At 49.9% G+C, this 20,637-nt stretch overlaps 1 protein-coding gene across 7 annotated transcripts; it reads left to right on the top strand.

The window, feature by feature from the left end:
• The first annotated feature begins 332 nt into the window (after positions 1 to 332).
• On the top strand, positions 333 to 19,551 carry FBRS (fibrosin). 7 transcript variants are annotated; one of them, XM_083409654.1, is made up of 18 exons: positions 333 to 2,673; positions 6,101 to 6,274; positions 7,926 to 7,961; positions 8,537 to 8,566; positions 9,500 to 9,548; positions 10,178 to 10,586; positions 11,560 to 11,798; positions 12,410 to 12,609; positions 12,791 to 12,835; positions 13,012 to 13,107; positions 13,710 to 13,778; positions 13,861 to 13,890; positions 14,082 to 14,153; positions 14,485 to 14,617; positions 15,832 to 15,918; positions 16,012 to 16,095; positions 17,261 to 17,480; positions 17,987 to 19,551. In XM_083409654.1, the coding sequence occupies exons 1-18, from the start codon at positions 2,281 to 2,283 to the stop codon at positions 18,732 to 18,734; spliced, it is 3,114 nt and encodes a 1,037-aa protein (XP_083265780.1). In that variant the 5' UTR covers positions 333 to 2,280; the 3' UTR covers positions 18,735 to 19,551. The 7 variants fall into 7 exon arrangements, with proteins under 7 accessions (XP_083265780.1, XP_083265781.1, XP_083265776.1 ...); XM_083409655.1 differs by having other exon boundaries at positions 10,181 to 10,586; XM_083409650.1 differs by having other exon boundaries at positions 15,832 to 16,095.
• Positions 19,552 to 20,637: the final 1,086 nt, after the last annotated feature.

A 20,637-nucleotide genomic window follows, 5' to 3' on the forward strand; every position in this document is an offset into this window, starting at 1 on the left:
GTGGCGCCGAGCCCTATGACATCACGCGCTGGCGTTATAGCATCACCGTGCGAGGTTGATGCCAAGAAAGTATGACATCATTGCATCACGTTTGTCTCCGTGAAACCATGACGTCACCCTGCGGAGGACGGAAGTGACTCTAAAGGCGGGGGTGTTGGTTTAAGGGACCACCCTCCACCTCGAACAGTCTCCAAGGGGCGGGTGGGCGGAAACTGAGGTTAACCGAAGGGACTATTTCCTTTTCTTTTTCCAGCGGAGGGATTTTTTAAATGGTTCCATCAACAGGGAGGGCGGAGGGATATGACGCTGTGGGAGGAGTTGCGTGCCGTGCGCAGAGACGAAGGGGATCCGGCAGAGGCTGCTAGAGGGAGAGGGAGAGTCGGGGGGCAGCAGCGGAGACGGAGCGGGGAGGGGGCAAAGGACGGCCAGCCGAAAGGGCCCCCCACCCAGGCGCGAGGGGGACGGGAGCGCCACGTCAGCCCGCCTGCCGGCCTCCCTCCCTGCAGCCGGACCCTGCCAGCCAGCCAGCCACCCCTCCCCCATCCTTACTCACCTCACCGCTTCGGCCAATCAGCTGTGGGGGGGCCGCGACGATAGCGGAGGGTACCAGCCTCGCAGCCAATCAGCGCCAGGGGCTCGCGGGGCCGCTTGCCGCGAGCCTGGACGGAGGCGAAAAGGTGGGGTGAGTTGAAAAGCCCCCTCAACGGCCGGCGCTCTTAAAGGGACAGCTTGGGGGGGCCGCGAGAAGAGGGGGCACTTTCCGCCGGAGGACAACAACCCCCCCAACCGCCAGCGCCTGTCAATGGATTTAAAGGGAGCTCGGCCCTCTTAAAGGGGAGTTCTTCTCGGGCCCTCATTGTGGCTGAGAGGGAGGGGTGGCCCTTAAAGGTGAAATTCGGGTTTCTCCGGAGGACCTTGAACGCTGGATCCTTAAAGGGCAGCGCGAGCTGACAAGGAGGAAAGAGAAATGCTTGGAGGGCTTTTCATTCCGCTCGTTGGGAGAGTCGGTGCCTGACAAGGGAGAACTTTAAATCCACATTCTTAAAGGGGAGGCCATGCTTTGGCAGGAAATGTGTGGCGGACTCAAAATCGAACACTCTTAAAGGGGAAATTGAGACACAGAGACCCGGACCCTTAAAGGCAAGGTCACACCCTGTGGGAGGAATCCGGGAGGCCTCTTCTTCACGGACCGAGGTTCGCGAGGAGGAGGAGGAGGAGGAAGAAGGTGTCGCTTCCCGGGAAAGCAGAAGAGGAAGAAGAGATGGCCCCGCGGAGCCGCTTCCCTCGCGGGGAGCCCTCGGCCGAGCGGAGGAAGTGAGTTGCCCTCTGGGCGGAAGCCGCTTGCCATTGTTGGCAGGAGCCACCTCCGCAGTCTTAAAGGGGAGGCTGCCCAGGCTGGCAGCTCCGTCGGGGGCGAACCCCCAATTCCCCTGAGGGAAAGTCGAAAGTGACAGCTTCGCGGTTCATCTTCGGAAAAAAACCACACAGATAGGCACTTAAAGCAAAGGCTTCCTTCAACCTGCAAGAAAGTTGCCATGCGCTGGGGTTTGTTTTAAAATTGGGTTTTACAAACAAACAAATATATATATATATATATATATATATATATATATAAAGGCACACTGTGTCACAGTTGGAGGGATGTAAAACCCTTGTCCAAGGCAAGGGTGTTTTGACAGATTTCCTTCCCCACCCAAACAGGAGGCTCCATGTTAGAGAGAGATCTCTGTGCGCTTGCAGGGGCTGATTTTATGTAAAGGAAGAAAAAGTTATTGGATCACCTTCCGCTTCTTAGAGTTCTATGTTGAAAGTATTTAATTCTTTTTAATTTAATGGTCTTGCCTTTAAGACAAAGACCAAAAACAAGCAGAAAAAAACCAGAAGCTGCCATCCCTGTCACTTGAGAGGGAATTAAACTTGAATGAAAGGAGAGTTGTTTTGACTTTCCCAGAGCAAAAAGGATCCACTTGTGTTGAGTGGGCTCTGGGCTCTCTAAATGTAAATCAAGGAAAGGTTGCTGACAACTGTAAGGTGTAAAGGCCAAGGATTTTTTGTTTTGGCCACGAAATACAAAACCCCTTTTTTTACGGAAAAGAAGAGAGGAGTTTCGTTCTTGCTTTTCCAAGTGGCATCTGTGGAAGAACAAGGGCTCTGTTGAGAGCAGCTGCAATGCAACTGGCTGGGGAAGGGTGAAGAGTGTCCCCCCCCCCACCTCCTTGCGTGTCTGCAGTATCCACAGGACACAACACGACACATTCTCTGTACCTCAAGGGGGGAACCATGGAAGGAACAGCGGCAGCTCCTGCCCCATGCTGGAGTGGGGGAGGAGGCAGCAGTAGCCGAACACGGAGGCAGCGGCGTTGCTCACGGCGGGACCGTGAGAGCCGCTGCACTCGCCGCCGGGGAGGCCGTCCTGGGGATGGGTCTCGTCGTGGCCTCTCGTCATCTTCATCTTCAGGGTCGGACAGTGAAGGCCCCTCCCCACCTGCTCCTGTGGCACCTGGAAAAGGCCGCTCTCTGCAGCAGCAGCAGCGTCGAAGGCGGCGGCCCCTGCGGCGGCGGAAGAGACCCTCTGGATCATCCTGCAGCCGCGATGAGGAGGAGGAAGAGGAGGAGGAGGATCTCATTGATGGCTTTGCCATTGCCAGCTTTGTCAGCCTTGAGGCACTTGAGGTGAGGAGGTGTCCCAATCTCTATCTGTGGGGTCTCACGGGCCTTTGTACAGTCTGGGTGCTGAGGTTGGCTGGGAGTGATTTTAGTTCTGCAGGCCCCTTAGAACTGTGATACAGAGAGGAAGAAGAAAGAGGGAGAACCTTGGATTCTCTTGTCACCATAATTCAGAAAAGACACTGGCTTCTGCTTCTGAGACTGCATGGGAAGAAGTCAGCTAGGATGGGGTGTGCTGGAGAATAGGAGTAAAAACTTATGTAAATACTAGTATATTTTAAGTGCAGCAGGTTTTTGTTCCCCTCCCTCCTGTCCCTTTTGTCAAGAGACAGTGATGGATCTAGTGGACAGTCTGAGTTGCTCTCAGATAATTGCTGAAATTAAACAGATGTGGGTCCCTGATTGGTCTCTTGGATGGGAGATCCCTAGAAGTCCCTTATAAGAGCAGAAGAACTTAAAGCTTTGATTGGTAGTGTTCAAGCCATCTAGCACAGGACAAAGGCAGACTGGTTGTTTGAACTTCAGTTTGTTCTAGAAGCAGAAGCCAGTGGTGATATAAAAGGGAGCAAGACCATCGTAAGATGGTCTCGTGTCTTGTCAATCATCTCAAATAGGGAACCACATGGATCCCTCAAATTAAACTGATTGACATGTGGGAGAAAGGGGGGGGGAGCAGGTCTGTTTTCTGGTAAATTGTTGTGAGAAGAAATACCCTTTTGTGAGAGACTGGAGGAGGAAGTAAGAGGGGGAGATGAGCTGCTGTCAGAGGAGTCTTCAGCACTTGTAATAAGATAAAATGTTTATTGACCAAAGGGAGCAACCATAGCTCAGAGCTGGTAATTTGTATCAAAACTTGAGTTAAATCCCTAGTAGTACTGGCTAAATGAACCCATTGTCTGCCTCAGCATAAGGTGCCCCTTACATATGCAAAGGTATAGTATGAGACAAAAAGCAAAGGAGGCTTTAGTAAGCTCCAATCAGTGCGGTTTTGCTGTGAGTTTCTTACTGTGTTGAAGTTATGGTCCCTTTTTCATGAATATTTCTTGGACTGGGATGTGGTCTAATAAACTCTGCATACTTTGGTAGGTGTGGGATTATGTGACTTCCGTAGGTGCTGATGTGTATCTCTCAGGTGACATACAAAACATAGCTGCTTCACTTGCTGAAGCAGCAAAGGAGGCTCTGCTAAACACAGGAATGCTCCAGGCTGGACTGGCTTCACCTGCCTTTCCAGCTTGACAGGACTGGGTGAGGAGCTGGGCGTGAACACAGGTGCCTTTGCCAAACTCCAAAGGAATCCAGTTCATTGCTAAGAGCTATTCACTCCACAGCAACAGAAAATCACAGGGGTGGAAGAGCATGCCTTGGTCTGACACTCTGCCACCCCAAGACTGGCTGTTTTCTCTGGATATAGTCCCAAACTTCTTATCTTCCTCTGAGGCCTTTCCTGTTCGTTGGCATCTCTCTTGAGCTAAGCCGATCTTCCCTAAGTTATCAGCTCTCCCCAATGCACTGAAGGTGACTTTCATTTCCCATAGTGGCCAGGTGAATGTCTGTTGACAAGACAGACTTCTTGGACTGTGCTGTGCAAATGCAGCCTTCCAGATGCAACTGACCAGGCGAGGCAAGTGTTGTGTGTTTGCTGAGCTTTTCAGAAAATTTTATCATTTGCTGCTGGTTACAGTGGTGTGTGGTATGGCTCGCTTCATTTTGTTTGGATTTAGAAGATTGACTAAATTACATTTTTATCTCACCATTTCTCCAAGGAACTCATGGTATACTTGGTTCAACCCCTCCTACACTATTTTAAATGATGTTTCATTTTATAGTTTTATCTGATTTTTATGTTTTGTAGTGTTATCTTTGTAACCCCCTTAGAGACTATTGTAGTTAAGCAGTGTATAAATTGTTTAGATAAATAGATAAGATTTGATTGGATTAGATAGTCTTGCCCTGCACATCTGGTCAGGCTAAGATCCTCAGGGACACCCTTGTTGTGTGTTGCCAGGCATAGTCAGTTATTATTTTGATATATCCCCCGACCTTCACCCTGAAGTCCCAGGATGGGTCACAGCAATTTAAAATACAACATTTGAAACTGCATTAAAGGTCAGGGTAAAGAGATGCATCTTCTTCAGTTTATGACAAAAACTATATAATGAAGTTGCCAGATGCACCTTTGTAGGGAAGAAATTCCAGAGTTCAAAAGTTGCTCTCTCCTGGACCACCACCACCAGTTTCTGAGGGTAGTAGAACTACCAGGATGCTCTCTCTCCTGACCTTAACATCTGAGAGATTCTGTAGAGGAGGAGGCAGTCTTTCCAATATTTGGGGCTTACGTTAAGGATTTCAAATATTAACGTGAGCACCGTGAATTGGTTCCGAAAATGAACTGGCAACCAATGCAGCTGCTTTCAGACAGGGATTGTGCGAGATCTAAATGGAACTCCACCCAGTAATCTGCCCACTGTGATTGAAGTTTCTGGGTTGCCTTTAAGGGCAGTCTTCTTATGAAGCAAGATGGGAGGAGACCACCTCTGCAGTGACTCTCCATTGGTGGGATACCCTTCCTTCTCATTGATGGGTGGCACTGTCTCTTTTTGGGTTTCATCACCAGCTGCAGACACATTTATTCATGCAGTCATTTTCAGGGTAGCAGTGCTTGGAGTAGGTGTTGAGATATTATATCTCTGCATTGGCTGCTGTTTTGGTTGACCTTTGATTAAATGTGGACTGGAAATATTTTAAATAAAAATTTAAATAAGAGAGATGGGCCCAAGGTCAACCACTGAGGCTTTATAGCTGAGCAGAAATTTAAACTGAGACCCTCTGTGCTGGTTCAACACTCTGCCACTACACCATGCTGGCTCTCAGTCTGGCTCTGTTCTCATAATGCTTAGCATATGCTTATAATTTGTCACATTTTTATCCCATCCTTCTTTCAAAGAACTCAGAGTGATGTCCGTAGCTCCCTATTAACCCTTCTCATACAGTTACAAGGGCGAGAGGCAGTGACTTGACCCAAAGCTGAGCAGAAATGGGAGTTCAGCTCTTCTTGATCAAAGCCCAGTATACACCACACCAACTCTCCCATACTGGATATACACTTTGATCTCTTAATTTTCCATGGTTTGTGTTTGTGTAGAAATGTAAATTTCTACCATATCCGCACACTAATGTAAGAAGAGGTGTATGTTATTTCTGAGTCCAGTCAGCCTGGTACAGATGATCAAGTAATTAACACACATAATTATTCCCACCTTCCCATTTTTTTAATTATTATTATTATTATTATTATTATTATTATCATTATAGTTGCCTCTAGGGAGCTGAAATACATCCCAACATCCTTTGGGGGTTAGCTTAGGGATTCCAGAGCTTTTCTGTGCTCAATATAGTTATAATGCACACCTGCCTTGTCACCTTCCCACAGAAGGATGCTACCTTGAAGACCCCGGAGCGGCTGGAGCTTCGGATGAAGCATTCTGGAAAGAGAAAACGGGGAGAGGGGAACAACTCTGAGCCTGAGGATGAGGATGGGAGCTCGGAGAAGGGTCGCAGCCGGGAGAGAGCAGTGAGGAAGCGTACCAAGAAACGGCACAAAGAGGTGAGACCCGTGGCTAAGGGGTTGGAAACTGCTTTGTATTGTGTTGCCTGCTGTCAAGCCTGCTTTTATATGCTCCCCTCATTTTGCAGGCTTAAGTTTAAATCACTTGGGCAGCTAATTGGGTGACTTGTTGGGTTGGGGGAGAATGGACGTCAATTAGTATTGGTTGTGGTTGTCTAGGACATGTTACCAACAGGATTCTGTTATCAAATAACTTCTTTTTTTATACACATGCTTGAAATTTGCTAGGTTTTGTTGTGCAAAAAGGCAGGCCTATAGCAGCAACTAAACTCTATAGTGCTGAATAACTTGGCCTATAGTGCTGTATGTCTGGTGATTTTTTTTCTCTTTCTGAGTATGGCATTATGTTGAAAATATGGGTTGAGCAAGAGGCAAAATAAAAAGCTGCTAGAATTCAATGAGATTACATGAAAATGTTCTTCAGATCTTGAATACAAAGGCTAATTGCGAATTCAGGACATAAGGGAAACAGAGAGCTTAACGTGAACCAGAACACAGCATCCTGTCTAGGCCAAGCCACTAAATCTGTAAAGCAGAGTTTATTTGAGCTTGTGCAGCATAGCTTTCCTTTGCTGTTAAATTACCATATTTTTCCTGTAGAAAAGGATTAAAAATAAAGGATTCCAAGTACTAGGGTATTGCCCTGAGACAGGTTGAATCTCAGCACGCCTGCTAGCTGACAGCAACAGAGCAGGAGCAGAGTTGCCCTCAGAAAGTGGGACTCCCTCCACAGGAGGGCTTGTGGTATATTTATTAGAGGGCTTTCTGTTGTGCTGTTGAATCTCCAAATGGCAGATGAGTTGTGGTGAATCAGCAATGACGCTGCATCGACAGGGTTGGAAATATTACTAATAATTTGATTTGAGGAGGGAGACAAATCCCAGCCCAGCAAAATTGCTCTTGGCATCCTCAAAATGCCTAATAAATTTAGAGCAAATAGTGGAGCAGTGGGCATGTTTGGACAATCATATAAACTGAGATATGAATGAGTCCTGTGCATCTGCATTCAGGTGCCTGGCTTCTTCCTTTGCTCAAGATGGAAAACAAGCCAGGAAGTATTGGCTAACTATAGTTTCACGTTGCATCTGAACTAGGAAATGCTGGTCGATGGCTTTGGAAAAATCTAGACTATGAAACCAGGGTTTAAAGTTGGTTTAATACTTGAGTTGTTTTGGAAGTTATTAACTATAATTTCCTGGTTTGGGCATCATGGGATATTATAGTTAACTGATCTTCCTGTCTTGTTCATTTGCACAAAGGGAGGAGTGAAGTGACTGCATGAGGAGGAAAGAGACTCGTTCATATCTCAGCTTTTTAAGCTGAGATGATCATCTGAATGCAGCCAATTTGTGTCTGTGTGTAGCATGCCAGCCAGAATCTCCTCATCTTTGTGGAATACTCAGCATGTGTTTCTAAGGAGGACACATTTTTATTTTATTTTCAGTATTGCTCTTAAAATCTTATTACTCTCCTGACAAAACAAGGATGCTTTCTCTTAATTTTTTATCTTTGGGATTTTTTTTTTAATCTTTGGGATTAACAGCCTCCTATCCTTCTGAGTCTAATCTATCTTTCTTTATTTTCCTCTCTCTGCCCCCACCCCTGGCCAACCTTTATTTTCTTTTTCCAGCCTTCTCTCCAATCCTACCTGGAAACTGGATATATAGTAAGTGGGCAATGTATAAGCATTCTCTCCCACACCCCTGTTCTCTTGGTTTGGGCTGTAGTTTTTGTTAGTGGTGAGCCCTGGCTGCACACAGCTTCACAGGGCACTGTTTTAGCTTCCCAAACATTATTTCCGTGGCATCCTTTCCCACCTGTGAACCGGAGCAAGGGTGTGTGTGTGTGTGTGTGTGTGTGTTGTAAATGGCCTCCAGGAGATCTGTAACTACTCCTCTCCACTCGGTGCTAAACCATGGGAGATGCTGGTCCCTTGGAGAGTGAGAAGGCACCAAGGCTTCTTCCTGAATCTCTGATGGATTCAGCCGTGCTTCTTTGCAGTGATGCCTGCCTGCATGATTTCTTTGCATTTGATTCTGCTCCCTTCTGAGGCCTTGGGTGGTCCATGGGTTTGGGGTATCAGAATATCAGTCTTTCCATATGCCATAAAATCCTACTATAAGTCTTCTGCAGAGCCTGCTGCTGACCAGCATTGTGGTGGGGTGTGTGTGTGCCACTGATGAGCATTTCCAATTGGCTGTACTGATGGACTTCCTTCTTTCTTTCATTCTCCTTTTGCAGTGTGATACAGAAAGTGACCCAGAGGAGCAGGTAGGCCTTGACCTCACCCTGGTCCTGTAATTTGCCAGGCTTCACTTGTGACTGCCACATCACTTGACACTTGTATGGGAGTTTTGGGGCAGGGCAGATATTGCAAAATGGACCCAGCAATTTGGAAAACGCCAAAGTCCCGTTTCTTCATGCTGAGCCACATGGGAACCAATTCTCCATATTTTCATCCCACACAAATGTTGGTGTTGTGAATACTTGAACCACATGTGGCGTTAAGGTGCTGTGGAAAATGTGCAGACGTTGGGCCTTTATTTATCTTATTTTATTAATGATTTGTCTTCCACATGAGTCTTAAGACGATTTACATAAAAACAACTAAAAATAGCTTTGAAACCTGTACACAAAACAGCCAAAGGTATGTTTAAAACCAATACAGAATAAATACCTTTTCACCTGGCTGGAAAAGCTTGTCAAAACAAATGTCATAAATTGCTTTCCAGAAAGTACAAATAGTGAGCAGCTGCCATATCTCTCTGAGAGTTACCATGGAGCAAGCTTCTGATATGTTAGGGACTTCAACGGGACACTTTTGCAGAATACAGTGACCTATCTTGGTATACAAGGGCAGCAGGTAAAAATGAGCACCTTGAATTATACCTGGAAGGGTGTAGGAGGCCAGCATTTGTCAACACTAGCATAATAATTTCCCAGAGGCCTGTTCCTTTTGGAAGGAAAGCAACCGTGTTCTGCACCAACCATAGAAGTAGTGGCTAGAAGTAGCAAATCTGTCCTTATTTGCATGGCAAGCTACTTCCATTGCTTGCTTCAGAAAGAAATAGCATTTGTGTCCTTCAGAAGCTTCCTGACTGCTTTTCAAGTTGGCCTCAAAACAATTTGAGACGGTGCTTATTTTGTGCCGAATTCTCTTCTCTTGACTAAATAATGAGTGGCCTGTTTTTCTTGTCTCTGTAGGCCTCCATTGATGACCTCGAACAGTCATTCACTGTCTCAACCAGCAAAGGTGGGTTTGAGTGCACAGGGTGGGGGCTGCTGGTCAGAGTAGAAAATACTGGCCTAGATGGACAAATAGTCTAGCTTCCTTTAATGTATATTCACAACCATATTCCTATTAGCATCACTGAGATTGCGCTCTTGTCCAAACACCAAGGTGCCAGAAAGACTCTTAATAGACAGCATGATATTCTGGTAGGAGTCACTTGCCCTGAGTTTCCTTTCCTCTGCCTCATCACATTTCCTGTGGTGTCCTGGGAGCAGATAAGCTGCATTAGATCGTTTCTCTTTTTGAAAGCTAATGTAAGCTTTTTGAGTAATAGCAACACCTAATATCTATTCATGCTAAGTGCTTGAAGTACTGTGACCAGGTGGGCCTCTTCTCCAGGTGTGTTTTCTTCTCCCTTTGCTGTTTCCTAGAGTTTTTAAGGTCCAATTGCTTAAGAATAGTTCCTTCCTCTGCCCCCAAAAGGATACTTTGAAGTAGATTGTGAAACAGCCCCTCTCCTGCACAACAGGACATGTGGCTGATTTGCCGAGCCAGGGAGTCTATGGCTCAGCAAGGATTGAACCAACAGTTCAAAGTCTACTCACCTGGTACTCTCAACCTCTGTTTTTTCTCTCTGTTTCTGCCCCCAGCAGCCTCGGGACCCATTGGTGCATTAAATGGGAGCTGTGAAGCCAAACTCTCTGTGATCCCTAAAGTCTCTGGCCTGGAGCGGAGCCAGGAGCGTAATTATGAGGCCGACCGGGACCCCCTGCTAGTGCCTTTCCTGCCCAAGGAGCCCCCTTCTCAGGCAGCCGCAGCCCCCGCTCCAGCTCAGGCCTTGCCCCCCAGTCCTCCCGCCCCACCTCCCACCAGGACAAGGGCTCAGACGCCTAATGCTGTTCGCGGGACACCCCAACCCAAAGGCCAGCTGCCTCCGATGCCTCAGGGGGGAGCCGTCCCCCACAACCTCACCCAGAGCCAGCTGCACATGAAGGTACCGCCCTTTGCCAGTCAGACGCAAGCGCCATACGCTGTAGGGCTGGATCTCAGCACCGGAGGGTGAGTCCCAGTTCACTTTCTCTGTTTCTCATTCTCATTCCCGCTTTCCCTCTTCCCTCTGTTTCAAGCTTTCTCATGTCCCTCTTACTTGTCTTCCTCTCCTTTTTTTGTCCCCTCTCCCTTTGCTTCCCCCTGCCTTTGACCCGTCACTCGTCCTCCTCCTCCTTGTTCCCTCCAAGCAGTTTCCCTTCTATCCTTTGTGTCTTAATAATAATAACACTTTGTAGAGCACTCATAAGGGTTTTTTATTTTCAAATCACTATTTACATCTCTATAAAGTAAGTCAGTATTGGCATCCTTATATTCATCCCTATATTGCATATTGCAACTGGGTTGACTGCAGCTGATGGGGAGAGAGAGATGCTTGCCGAAGGCCACCTCTGGCAGAGGCAAGATTTGAACTGGGACTTCCTGGGCCCCATTTTGTGACTACTCAGTGCATGTTGGCTGCACTCACCTCTCCCCCCACATTTTCTCTCCTTCTCTTACTCATTTTTTTTCTCCTTGAGTGTTGCCATTTATCCTCATTTTTTATTACAGAAAATGTTTTATTCTTTCTTTGCAACTGACATTACTGCACTCACTTGGAAGATAATCGATTTGGCAATATTAAAGTGCAGATGTGTCCCAGCTTAACTTGGCAGCCTAAACACCCATAATGAGTAATCCTTTATGTAGGATTACTTCGAATAGAAGACCCTCTATCTCTGGCTTGTCTTCGCAACAGCCCAGTGAGGCCTGTTGTTGTTGTTTCCTTTTTGCTGACTAGGGACTTCTGGTTGGGCAAACCTTGTATTCAAGCCCCCCTACTCCCCCCCAATTGAATCCATTGCTGAGTTGAGATTTGATCCCAAACCTCCTGGGTCCAAGTTCAGTGCTCTCTTCAGTGCTTCTGTGCTCTTCTGGCTTCCATCGTTACTCTGTCTCCTCCTGACTTCCCCACTCCAAATTTATTTTTCTCTCCCTTTTTCAGGTGCAGCCGCGGCGCAGCTCACCCCAAGCCCATTCTCCCTCCATGCTCCCCCTCTTCCTCTCAGCTCCCTCACCGGCCCTCCACACCCTCGCTGGCCCTGCCTCCCCACGCCTTTCCGCCCACCCTTCGGCCCCCTTCCCACCACCACCCAGGCATGTTCACCCCCTCGCCTGGCCTCCCACCGCCACCCCCGCTGCTTCAAGTTGCCGGGCACCCAGCTGCAGCCGCTGCCATATCTGGTAAGAGGGACTTAGCGGGAGGGGTGTGGCTGAGTGTGATCTGCGATCTTGGGGAAGATGGTCAGGGGCTATGTAGAAATGAGAAGGGGTGAGAAAGTGGGGCGTAGGCTAAGGAAATAGAAGGTTACTGTCATATTTTTCATGTTTTATGATAACTTTAGAATCCAGAGAACTCTGTGTAAAAAAAAAATTTGTAGCCCTCGTGGTGGTGGTGGTTGGGGCTGGGAAGAAAGAAATGTGTGGCTATACAAGGGCAGCATGAAGCAGAAAGGAAAGTTTGGAAGTTGGGGCAGGGGAGGAGGAAAATAACTGCCAGGGCAGATATACGAAGGGTTTTATTTGTGTGTAGCAGTGCTGGCTTTGAAGGTGCAATGCTTATTGGCAGAAAGCCTTGGCAAGAAAAGGAAAAATCTGGAGTCTAGCCTAGAGAAGCACTTCCAGAAAAACTGGGAGTTTCTGTAGGGCAGGGCTGTGTGTCTCTAGTGAGCTGTACGGGTGGGGTGATTTGGGGTGGGTGAGTGTGGAATCTTTTCCACGCTCGCTTCCTTTCCTTGCTGGCTCCGCACCCCAAGCAACTTGCTGTTGGGTGACTTCTTCTTCTACCTCCCCAGAACAAGAACTAATCCGCCAAGACCTGAGTTCGCGCTTCCTCACGGCCCAAGGCGGCGCCGACATGGGGGCTGCCGCCATCCGCCCGCTGGCCTTCCAGTTCCACCAACACAACCACCAGCACCAGCACACCCACCAGCACACCCACCAGCACTTCACCCCTTTCCCACCCGGCATGGTGCCCACAGCCAGTCCAGCCATGGTGAGTGTAATCCTGGTGAGATTGCTGGGAGAAGGGGAGGGTGGGCATTGGGAACCATGGCTGCATCCCCTCCCTAGTGTAGGGCTGAGTTTGTCGGTGAGAGCTGAGATGATGTGCAGGATGGGACTCTCCCCTCAGAGTTTTCTCACTTCTCGCTTGTGCCTCTCTCTTTCTCTTGCAGTATGAGAAATACCCAGGCAAGATGGATGGGCTCCTGCGGCACAATGTAAGTGTGGCCTTCTTGGAGTAGGGAGCGCCCAGGGGGTTGACCTGTTGGCAGGGGGACCCAAGGAAGCTCTGAGAGTTGCGTGTCCTGAGGAAGGAGCAAACGCCCCCCTTCTTTCCCTTCCCGCCTTGGTTTTCTCTGGGTGGCGCTTCCATTGCTTTCTCTTCTTCTTCCAGTTTTATGCCGCCTTCCCCCCAACCGTGTCGGGGATCTCCCCGGTCCTGCCTCCCGCTGTGACTTTTGGCTCCCTGCAGGGGGCGTTCCAACCTAAGGTGAAGCCTCCAGACATAGTAGACAAATGGGCTTTTCTGTTCTTTTTATCTTGGAAGGGGGGAAGTTCTAGAATTCAGGGCTCCTGGGTTCCCCCTCCCCAACCTCCTGGTGGATTTTTAGCAGGGAGGGCGGAGGGCCAGGACTCCTGGGGAATCTATGTGAAGAGTTGGGGGAGCAGAGTATGGGGATGCGGGGAGCCAGGGTTACTGGGGAGAAGTGGAGCCCCAAAGCTTTTGAGCATGAAGAGCAGGTGCTTGGACTCTTGGGTTCATCTGCTGGCTCTGGGAAAGAAGTGGGGCCGAGGGGAGCACCCCTCGTGATTTGGAGAGCATGCGGGTGTGTGTGTCCTGCATGGCCTGCATGGAGTGGCATTCTCCCCTCGCCCTGAGGGGGACAGGGAGGCTGGGAGCCAGAGCTCCTCAAGAGCTGGGTTGGAGAGCCAGGATTCTATGTGGAAAATAGAGAGTGCAAGAATGGATTTCTGACCTCTGCCAAGAGGATTGCATGATTCTCTGTGTGCCTGGGAGAGGGATCTGAATGTGGAGAAAGGAGAGTTCTCCTCAGCAGCCTGTCTCCTCCTGACCCACTGTTTCTTCCCCAGAGCACTAACCCTGACCTGCCATCCCGGCTGGGGGCTGTCCCACCTACCTTGTCCCAGAAAGGCACTCAGGTGAGTGTGCCATCTGTATAGGGGGCGGGGCAGTGTGGAAAGGATGACTAACCCCCCACTTGGCTTTTCTGTCTCCTTTCAGCTCACCGATCCCTTCAGGCCGACGCTAAGAGTGAGTAACCCTGGGACCCCTCCTGGACACGGTGCAGTGGGGTGGCTGCTCGGGGTAGCAAGGACTAGCGATGGCTGAGCCCACAGGGGGCGGCGGTGGGGAGAGGGACTCAAGTCAGGGTGTAGGGCAGCTTGTGCCTGGCCCAGCAGGGACATAACGTACAGAGCTGATGGTTCCCCCCTCTCTCGTAGAAGCCCGGGAAGTGGTGCGCCATGCACGTCCGTGTAGCATATATGATCCTGCGGCACCAGGAGAAGATGAAGGTAGGGTGGGCCTGCGCCACCTCCCCCCTCCGCCTGCGTACAGTGATGGGGTGTGGCGCAGCTCCTGCTGGTAGCCGCCAGAGGGTCGCTGCAAGCAACGGGAGAAGCCTCTCCCATTCTGCTCTTCTGATGTCTGTGCTGGACCCTGGATGCAAGGCGGGGTCTGTGAGTCGGGGATAGGAGGCGGGTAAACGGGAACCGCAAGACCAGAGCCTGGGGCTGGGCAGGAGCAGGAGGTGTCCCTGCCAAAGAGTGGGCTGCGGAGGCTGCTGTGAATAGCGTGCCAGGCCTGGTTGCTCAAGGGGGGCCTCTGTATCCTTTATTTCCTCAGCTGGTGCAGGGCGACCCCCAGAAATTGGACTTCCGGAACGACCTTCTCACCGGTTTGCCTGGGACGGGAGCCTTTGGCAGCCTGCCTCACAGCCAGGAGCTGGCACGCCCAGCCACTCTCTTCACAGCCTCAGGTCAGTGCCTTACTCCCCATCCTGCAGTTTAATAATAATAATAATAATAATAATAATAATAATAATAATAAGTTATTATTTATACCTCGCCCATCTGGCTGGGTTCCCCCAGCCACTCTGGGCGGCTTCCAACAAAATATTAAAATACAGTGGTCTGTTAAACATTAAAAGCTTCCCTGAACAGGGCTGCCTTCAGATGTCTTCTGAATGTCAGGTAGTTGTTTATCTCTTTGACATCTGATGGGAGGGCGTTCCACAGGGTGGGTGCCACTACCAAGAAGGCCCTCTGCCTGGTTCCCTGCAACTTGACTTCTCGTAGCGAGGGAACCGCCAGAAGGCCCTCGGCGCTTGATTCTTAAAAGGCTGAGGGCACTCTATAACCCAGCCTGCCAGATTTCTGGGTCTCATGCAAACTCTGTGGACACTCTTTCCCTTCTATGGTACTTGGAGGCTCCCCTAGAACTATGCCAGTAATGATAGTGAGCTTTTTGAGGGACCCAGTGTGCAGGATTTCAAGGCTGGTCCCCCCCCCCCCCAGGTAGCCCTGCCTGTGAAATGTGAACAGGTGTGCCTTCCATTTATATGGTTGCGTCAAGGCAGCTAAAAGAGACAGTAAAAAAGATTACATGCTGCTTAGATTATTGGTAGTGACAAGGGACTCTAACTCCAGCTTATGTTTTTGGGAGCCCAGCATCCTCTACCTGAAAGATTGTATCTCCTTGTATTAACCAACCCAGATGTTGAGATCCTCAGGGGAGCACCTTCTCAGTCCCATCAACATCAGAAGCGCAGTTGGTGGTGACGTGAGGGAGAGCCTTTTCTTTGGCTGTTCCTATATTGTGGAATTCCCTCCCAAGAGAATTTAGCTTGGTTCCTTCTTTGTATCCTTCTGCCAGCAGGCGAAGATGTTCTCATTCAAACAGGCTAAGGTGCAGACAATGCTGATCACTTTCCCACTGTCAGGGCAAACTGCATTTTAACTGCTGGTTTGAAATGGGTTCTAATCGATTTTCACTATTGTTTTTAACTAGTTTGTTTTTACTACTTACTATGTTGTAATGATATTTTTTAATGTTCGAAGCTGCCTTGATCCCAACTTAGGGAAAAGGCAGGCTATACATATGTTAAATCATGTCAGTAACCTTGAGGTGCACCCCCTTTTGTCAATCCCAGCATCTCGACCATTAACTTTTCTTCATGCTTCTGTCCTGCAGGTGCCATCCACCACCCAGGCAGTGGCACATCATTTGGTCCTGCCGGCACCCCTCATGGCTCCTTCCTCAGCCCCAGCCCCCACATTGGTAAGAGCTGGCGCACCAGAATGCCAGGGCCGGTGGGGCAGGACCCAGCATCTTCCATACGATTGTTCACTCCTCTGCTCGCCTCTTTTCCAGATCCCTTTGGCAGGCCCCCCAGTTTTGCCTCCCTCGGTGCGCTCTCCAATGGGGCTTTTGGGGGCCTGGGCAACCCATCTTTCAGTGAGTATTGTTTGGGGGTTAGGGGCATAAAATCTGTAATTAATGGGGCCAGAATGGTGTTCTCTAGGCTGACTTACAGACAGGGATTTGAACACAGGACTCTTTCCTTTCCTCTTACTCCACCCTCTACTCTTACAGCTGGAGACGTAACCCAGGAAACTTGGTTTCCCATCCCAGCCCTTGCAGCCCCATTATGAAGAACTGGAGACAGAAAATCCTGGGCTCTAAGTTTTGGGCTTTTTTTGCTCTCCCCTTGTTTCACCCACATTCCTTTGTTTCCCTCTCAGAGCTGGAAGGAAAACCCAGGAGCTATGGATCCCACCCTCTTCCTTCTGCCAATTTCTGTGTCCCCTCTCAGAGGCTAAGTTTCAGGACTTTTTCCATTGAGCCAAAGCTTTTGAAGTTCCTCCCTTTGCCTCCATTTGTGGTGCTCCTACCACCTGGCTGTCATTTCAAGGCTAAGGCTTTACGCCTCTTCCTTGCAAACCTGAAGCTGTTAGGACTGATCTAAACTTTCAGAAAAGCAAATGGGGCAATACCTGGGTTGGGGCAGGAGTGGAATAGAGAGACAAAACCTGCCCTTAGGAAACTCAAACATTAGGAGAAGCCCAAGTTAGAACCTGTGTCCTTGGTATGCTGGCTTCCTTCATGCAGAAAGTTTTGGTTGTGAGAAATCATTCATATGTGTGATGCATTCCCCCCCCCCCCAATTCACTAGCAGCATTTGGGAGGAGGCTATTTCTGAATGTTTGCATGCACGAGCTCTTATTTATGCTCTTTTCACCATGGTGCAGTGTTCATCAGTGCTCTAGACATGATGGCTAAGCTCTACCTCCATAGTCGGAGGCAGTAATGCTTCTAAATACCAGTTGCTAGAAGCCACAGAAGGGAGAGTGGTCTTGTGCTCACTTCCTGCTTGCTGGTTTCCCACAGGCATCTGGTTGGCCAGTGTGAGAACAGGATGCTGGACTAGGTTTGCCATTGGCTTGATCCAGCAGGCTCTTTTTATATTCTTATTCCAACTTGGGGACCTAGTTGCCCCCACACTTCCTACCTAGGTGAGCCCATCTGCCTGGGGCTTTTGAGGACCCCGCTGCAAAGGTGCCATGGGGACAGCAGTGTTTTCTGATGTGCCAGTTCCAATCTTTCTTCTTTCCCCTCCCAGACTCAAGTGCTGTCTTTGGGCAGAAGGACAGTCCCGGAGCTCCATCCTTCCCTAGCCCCCATGAGGCATGGAACCGCTTACACCGCACACCCCCTTCCTTTCCCACCGCCCCAGCCTGGCCCAAAGGTGGGGCTGGAGATGGGGCTGAGCGTGGAGGAACCCAGCACGAGAAGGAGAGCGAGAAGCCAGAAGGGCCAGTGATCAAGGATGAAAAGGACAGGTAAGAGGCGGGACACAGAGGTGATGACAAGGGGGTCAAGGCTATTCCTGGATGAAGAGTGAATGGAGTTCGATACAGTGGAACCTCTGTTTTTGAACGTAATCCATTCCAGAAGACTGTTCAACTTCTGAAACGTTCGAAAACCGAGGATCAATGGGCAGTCTGCAAAACCCATTGAAAATATGGAAAAACATGCAGTGGAAGTCGTTCGACTTCCGATGTGCATTCAAAAACGGAAGCAATTACTTCCAGGTTTTCGGTGTTCAGGTTCTGAATTGTTCTGCTTCTGAGATGCTCGAAAACCGAGGTTCCACAGTATTCAGGAGAGGGAGGGTAGTTGCTGTTCTTTGGGACTCTATAGGTATGGGTGGAGTAAGAGGCAGTTGGGCCAGCCCAGTATGACAAATAACAGGTCTGCATAAGGCTGGCTGACAGTACCAGGTTGTGGAGAGTGACTTTTTCCTACCCCCAACACAAACTTTCTTTTGCCTGTGTATGTGTTTCAGAGATGCCCTCTTCTCGCGCCATCCACTGCGTGCCTCTCCAGCTACTCCCACCCCAAAGAACCTAGCATTGGCTCACGAGGAGCCCCCAGGCCGGTCACACATCCCAGCAGAGCGTGAGCATCGCTACGGAAGCCCGGCAGGTTCAGGCCACGCCTCCCGCTCCCCTTACCCAGAGCTGCCTCTGAAGAAGGAAGTGAAGGTCAAGGAGGAGCCTGAGTTGACGGGCTTCGAGGGGGCGCTGCGCACGGGGCCTCCCTTCCACAGCACCCTGCATGTTTCCCACCCCCTGGGGACGCTGGCTGTGTTTGAGAGACCCCAGACCGGAACTGGCGGAAGCGTCTCCCCATACCTGGTTGCTGCCCCGCCCTCAGCTGCCTCCTATGCTGCGCTCGAAGCCTGGCGTGAGCCCTATCACCGGGGGCTGGAGCTGCACCCGCTACAGCGCTTGCCCCGCTACCTGGAGACCCCGTCGCCTGCTGCCACTGCCGCCGAGGACTACGAACGGGCCCGGTTATATGGCCTGGCACCCCCACCCCACCCCAGCCTCATGGCCTATCCCCGCCATCCAAACGGGCTACTGGCAAAAGCCACCCCTGCTGCGGCTGCTGCCGCCGCGGCTGCTGCCGCTGTAGGACTGCTGAGCGCCCCCCCGCCTCTCATCCCTGCTTCGAATGCTCGGCCCTGCTCCCCCCGCCGTGCACCTGACATCCGGGAACTGGCAGCCTACAAGGACCGGGACTCCAGATAATGGTGCTCTGGGACATGTGTGCACCTGTATCAAGCAGCTTCCCTTGTCTCCAGTGGACTGGTGGGGTCAACGTGAGCCCTGGGCAGAGAAACCGAGCCCCCCCATCCCCTTCCTGTCAGGCAGGGATAAGAGTGCAGCTTCCTGCTGCCTTAACCTGAGGAGCACCCAGCCACCCCTCCCAGAAGGACTTTCGCCTCCTTCAGCTATGAATAGTTGGAACCTCTTCCAAGCTCAGGTTGGGGCTTAAGAGATACGGGGTGTGATGTCTCTGTTTTAGAGGTGTTTGTGGCGGAGGGAGGGCAGGAGTCGAGGGGCTGGTGTGCCCCCGGTTTGGGGTCCCGGTTTCTTCCCAGATCCCTCTTCCTAACAGGTTTTGTGTCTGCTTCCAGTATTCCTGCTGGGCTGAAATGGCTCTGGGGCGTGTTCTTCTCCCTCAATGGACTGATGGGAAAGCTGCTTTCAGGGGAAGGGGGAGGGCTGTATCTTGGGGCACCTCCCCCTGCCAGGCAGTGTAAATATTTATATATTCTGCCCCAAGCAGGTGGGGGAAAAGGTTTTTTTGTACATTTATAAAAGGTTTGAGATTGTGATTTTAAAAGTGACTTCTCCCTCTTCTCCTGTCCTCCCCCCACGGCTCCCCTTGTTTTTACTGTACTGCTCTTTTCTATACCTGTATCCGCACCCTCTCCACCTCCCGGTCCCTTTCCTCCTTCTGTAATTGATCGGAAAGGTGCAGTGAGGAGGGTGCAATGCACTTGTCCAGTGCCCCTTTTCTTCCCCAGGTTGGTTAATTAAACCCCAAACTGGTGCTTCTGGATTCCTCGGTGTGTGCGTGTGTGTCTTTGGATGGCAGGCGGGGAGGAGGGCAGGAGGAAGAGGAGGGGAAAGCACAAGACCTCTACAGTCTTTCTCACATGAATCTTGGGTGTTTAGCCCCATCTGTTGGAAGCAGGACACTATTAGATTAAAACTGGAGTTCTGGGAAAGGGAGGCTGGCATCCTGGACGAGTATAATTTTTGTAGCCCTTTACAAGATGAAAGGGAACAAGACTTGGAGCCAAACTGTACACTGTTTGATCAAGATTCCCCCAAAAGCATCACATCTCCAGAGCAACTGTGGTTTTACAGTGGTTTTACAGGAGGTGAAACACTTTGGCATGAAGGCAGCATCAACAGTGTTTTTGCTTTGGAAGAGAAATGAAAGCCTCATTTTCGTCTCCCTCATCCCTCACCCTTTTGCTTTAGGGACAGAGTGATAAACCAGTGCAAGTGGCTGCCTGAAATTGAAAGTGGGTTTTCCATTTTCTTGCCTCCAGCTTTAATCCTTCCTGCACAAGTCCTAGACTTAGAGCCCAGCAGACAAAGCCCTTTCTCCAAAGCATGATCCCACACCCTAGAGGGCAACTTAAGAAATGCCCATTTAAAAGCTAACACCTGCCAGGGAGTTGGGCAAAATCAAATGGTCCAAGATACCTACATGGCAGACTTCGTAACTCCTTTGAAGTTGGGACAAAGTATGTTTTGGTGCCTCTCACTTTGCATTGCTATAAGCCGTGCCAAGACACTAAGGTAAATTTGGGCAGGTCTACAGGTAACCCCTACCAGTCATACCCAGAGGTTTCCCCACCCAAGTGTGGTATCTCACTTTGCTAGCAACTATTGAACACTGAGCTAGATTTGATTGTTGCTCTAAGCAGCACTAAAAGCCCTAAGGATCTCTCTTTTTACCCTAAAGGCTGGATTCTCATTATTATGAGTTGCCCTAGTATGATAAATCATGCCAAATGAGAGTGGAGGAGGAAGTAGGCCATTGATGCTGCTCGTAGCCTGGTTGCTTACGGCAAGGGACCCGTCCATAATCCGCTTTCAAACCAGTAGTTGTCAGTCTTCGACACCTCTGCCA

The sequence above is a fragment of the Podarcis tiliguerta genome (genome assembly GCF_965153285.1).
Source record: "Podarcis tiliguerta genome assembly, chromosome: 13".
Classification (NCBI taxonomy): Eukaryota; Metazoa; Chordata; class Lepidosauria; order Squamata; family Lacertidae; genus Podarcis; species Podarcis tiliguerta.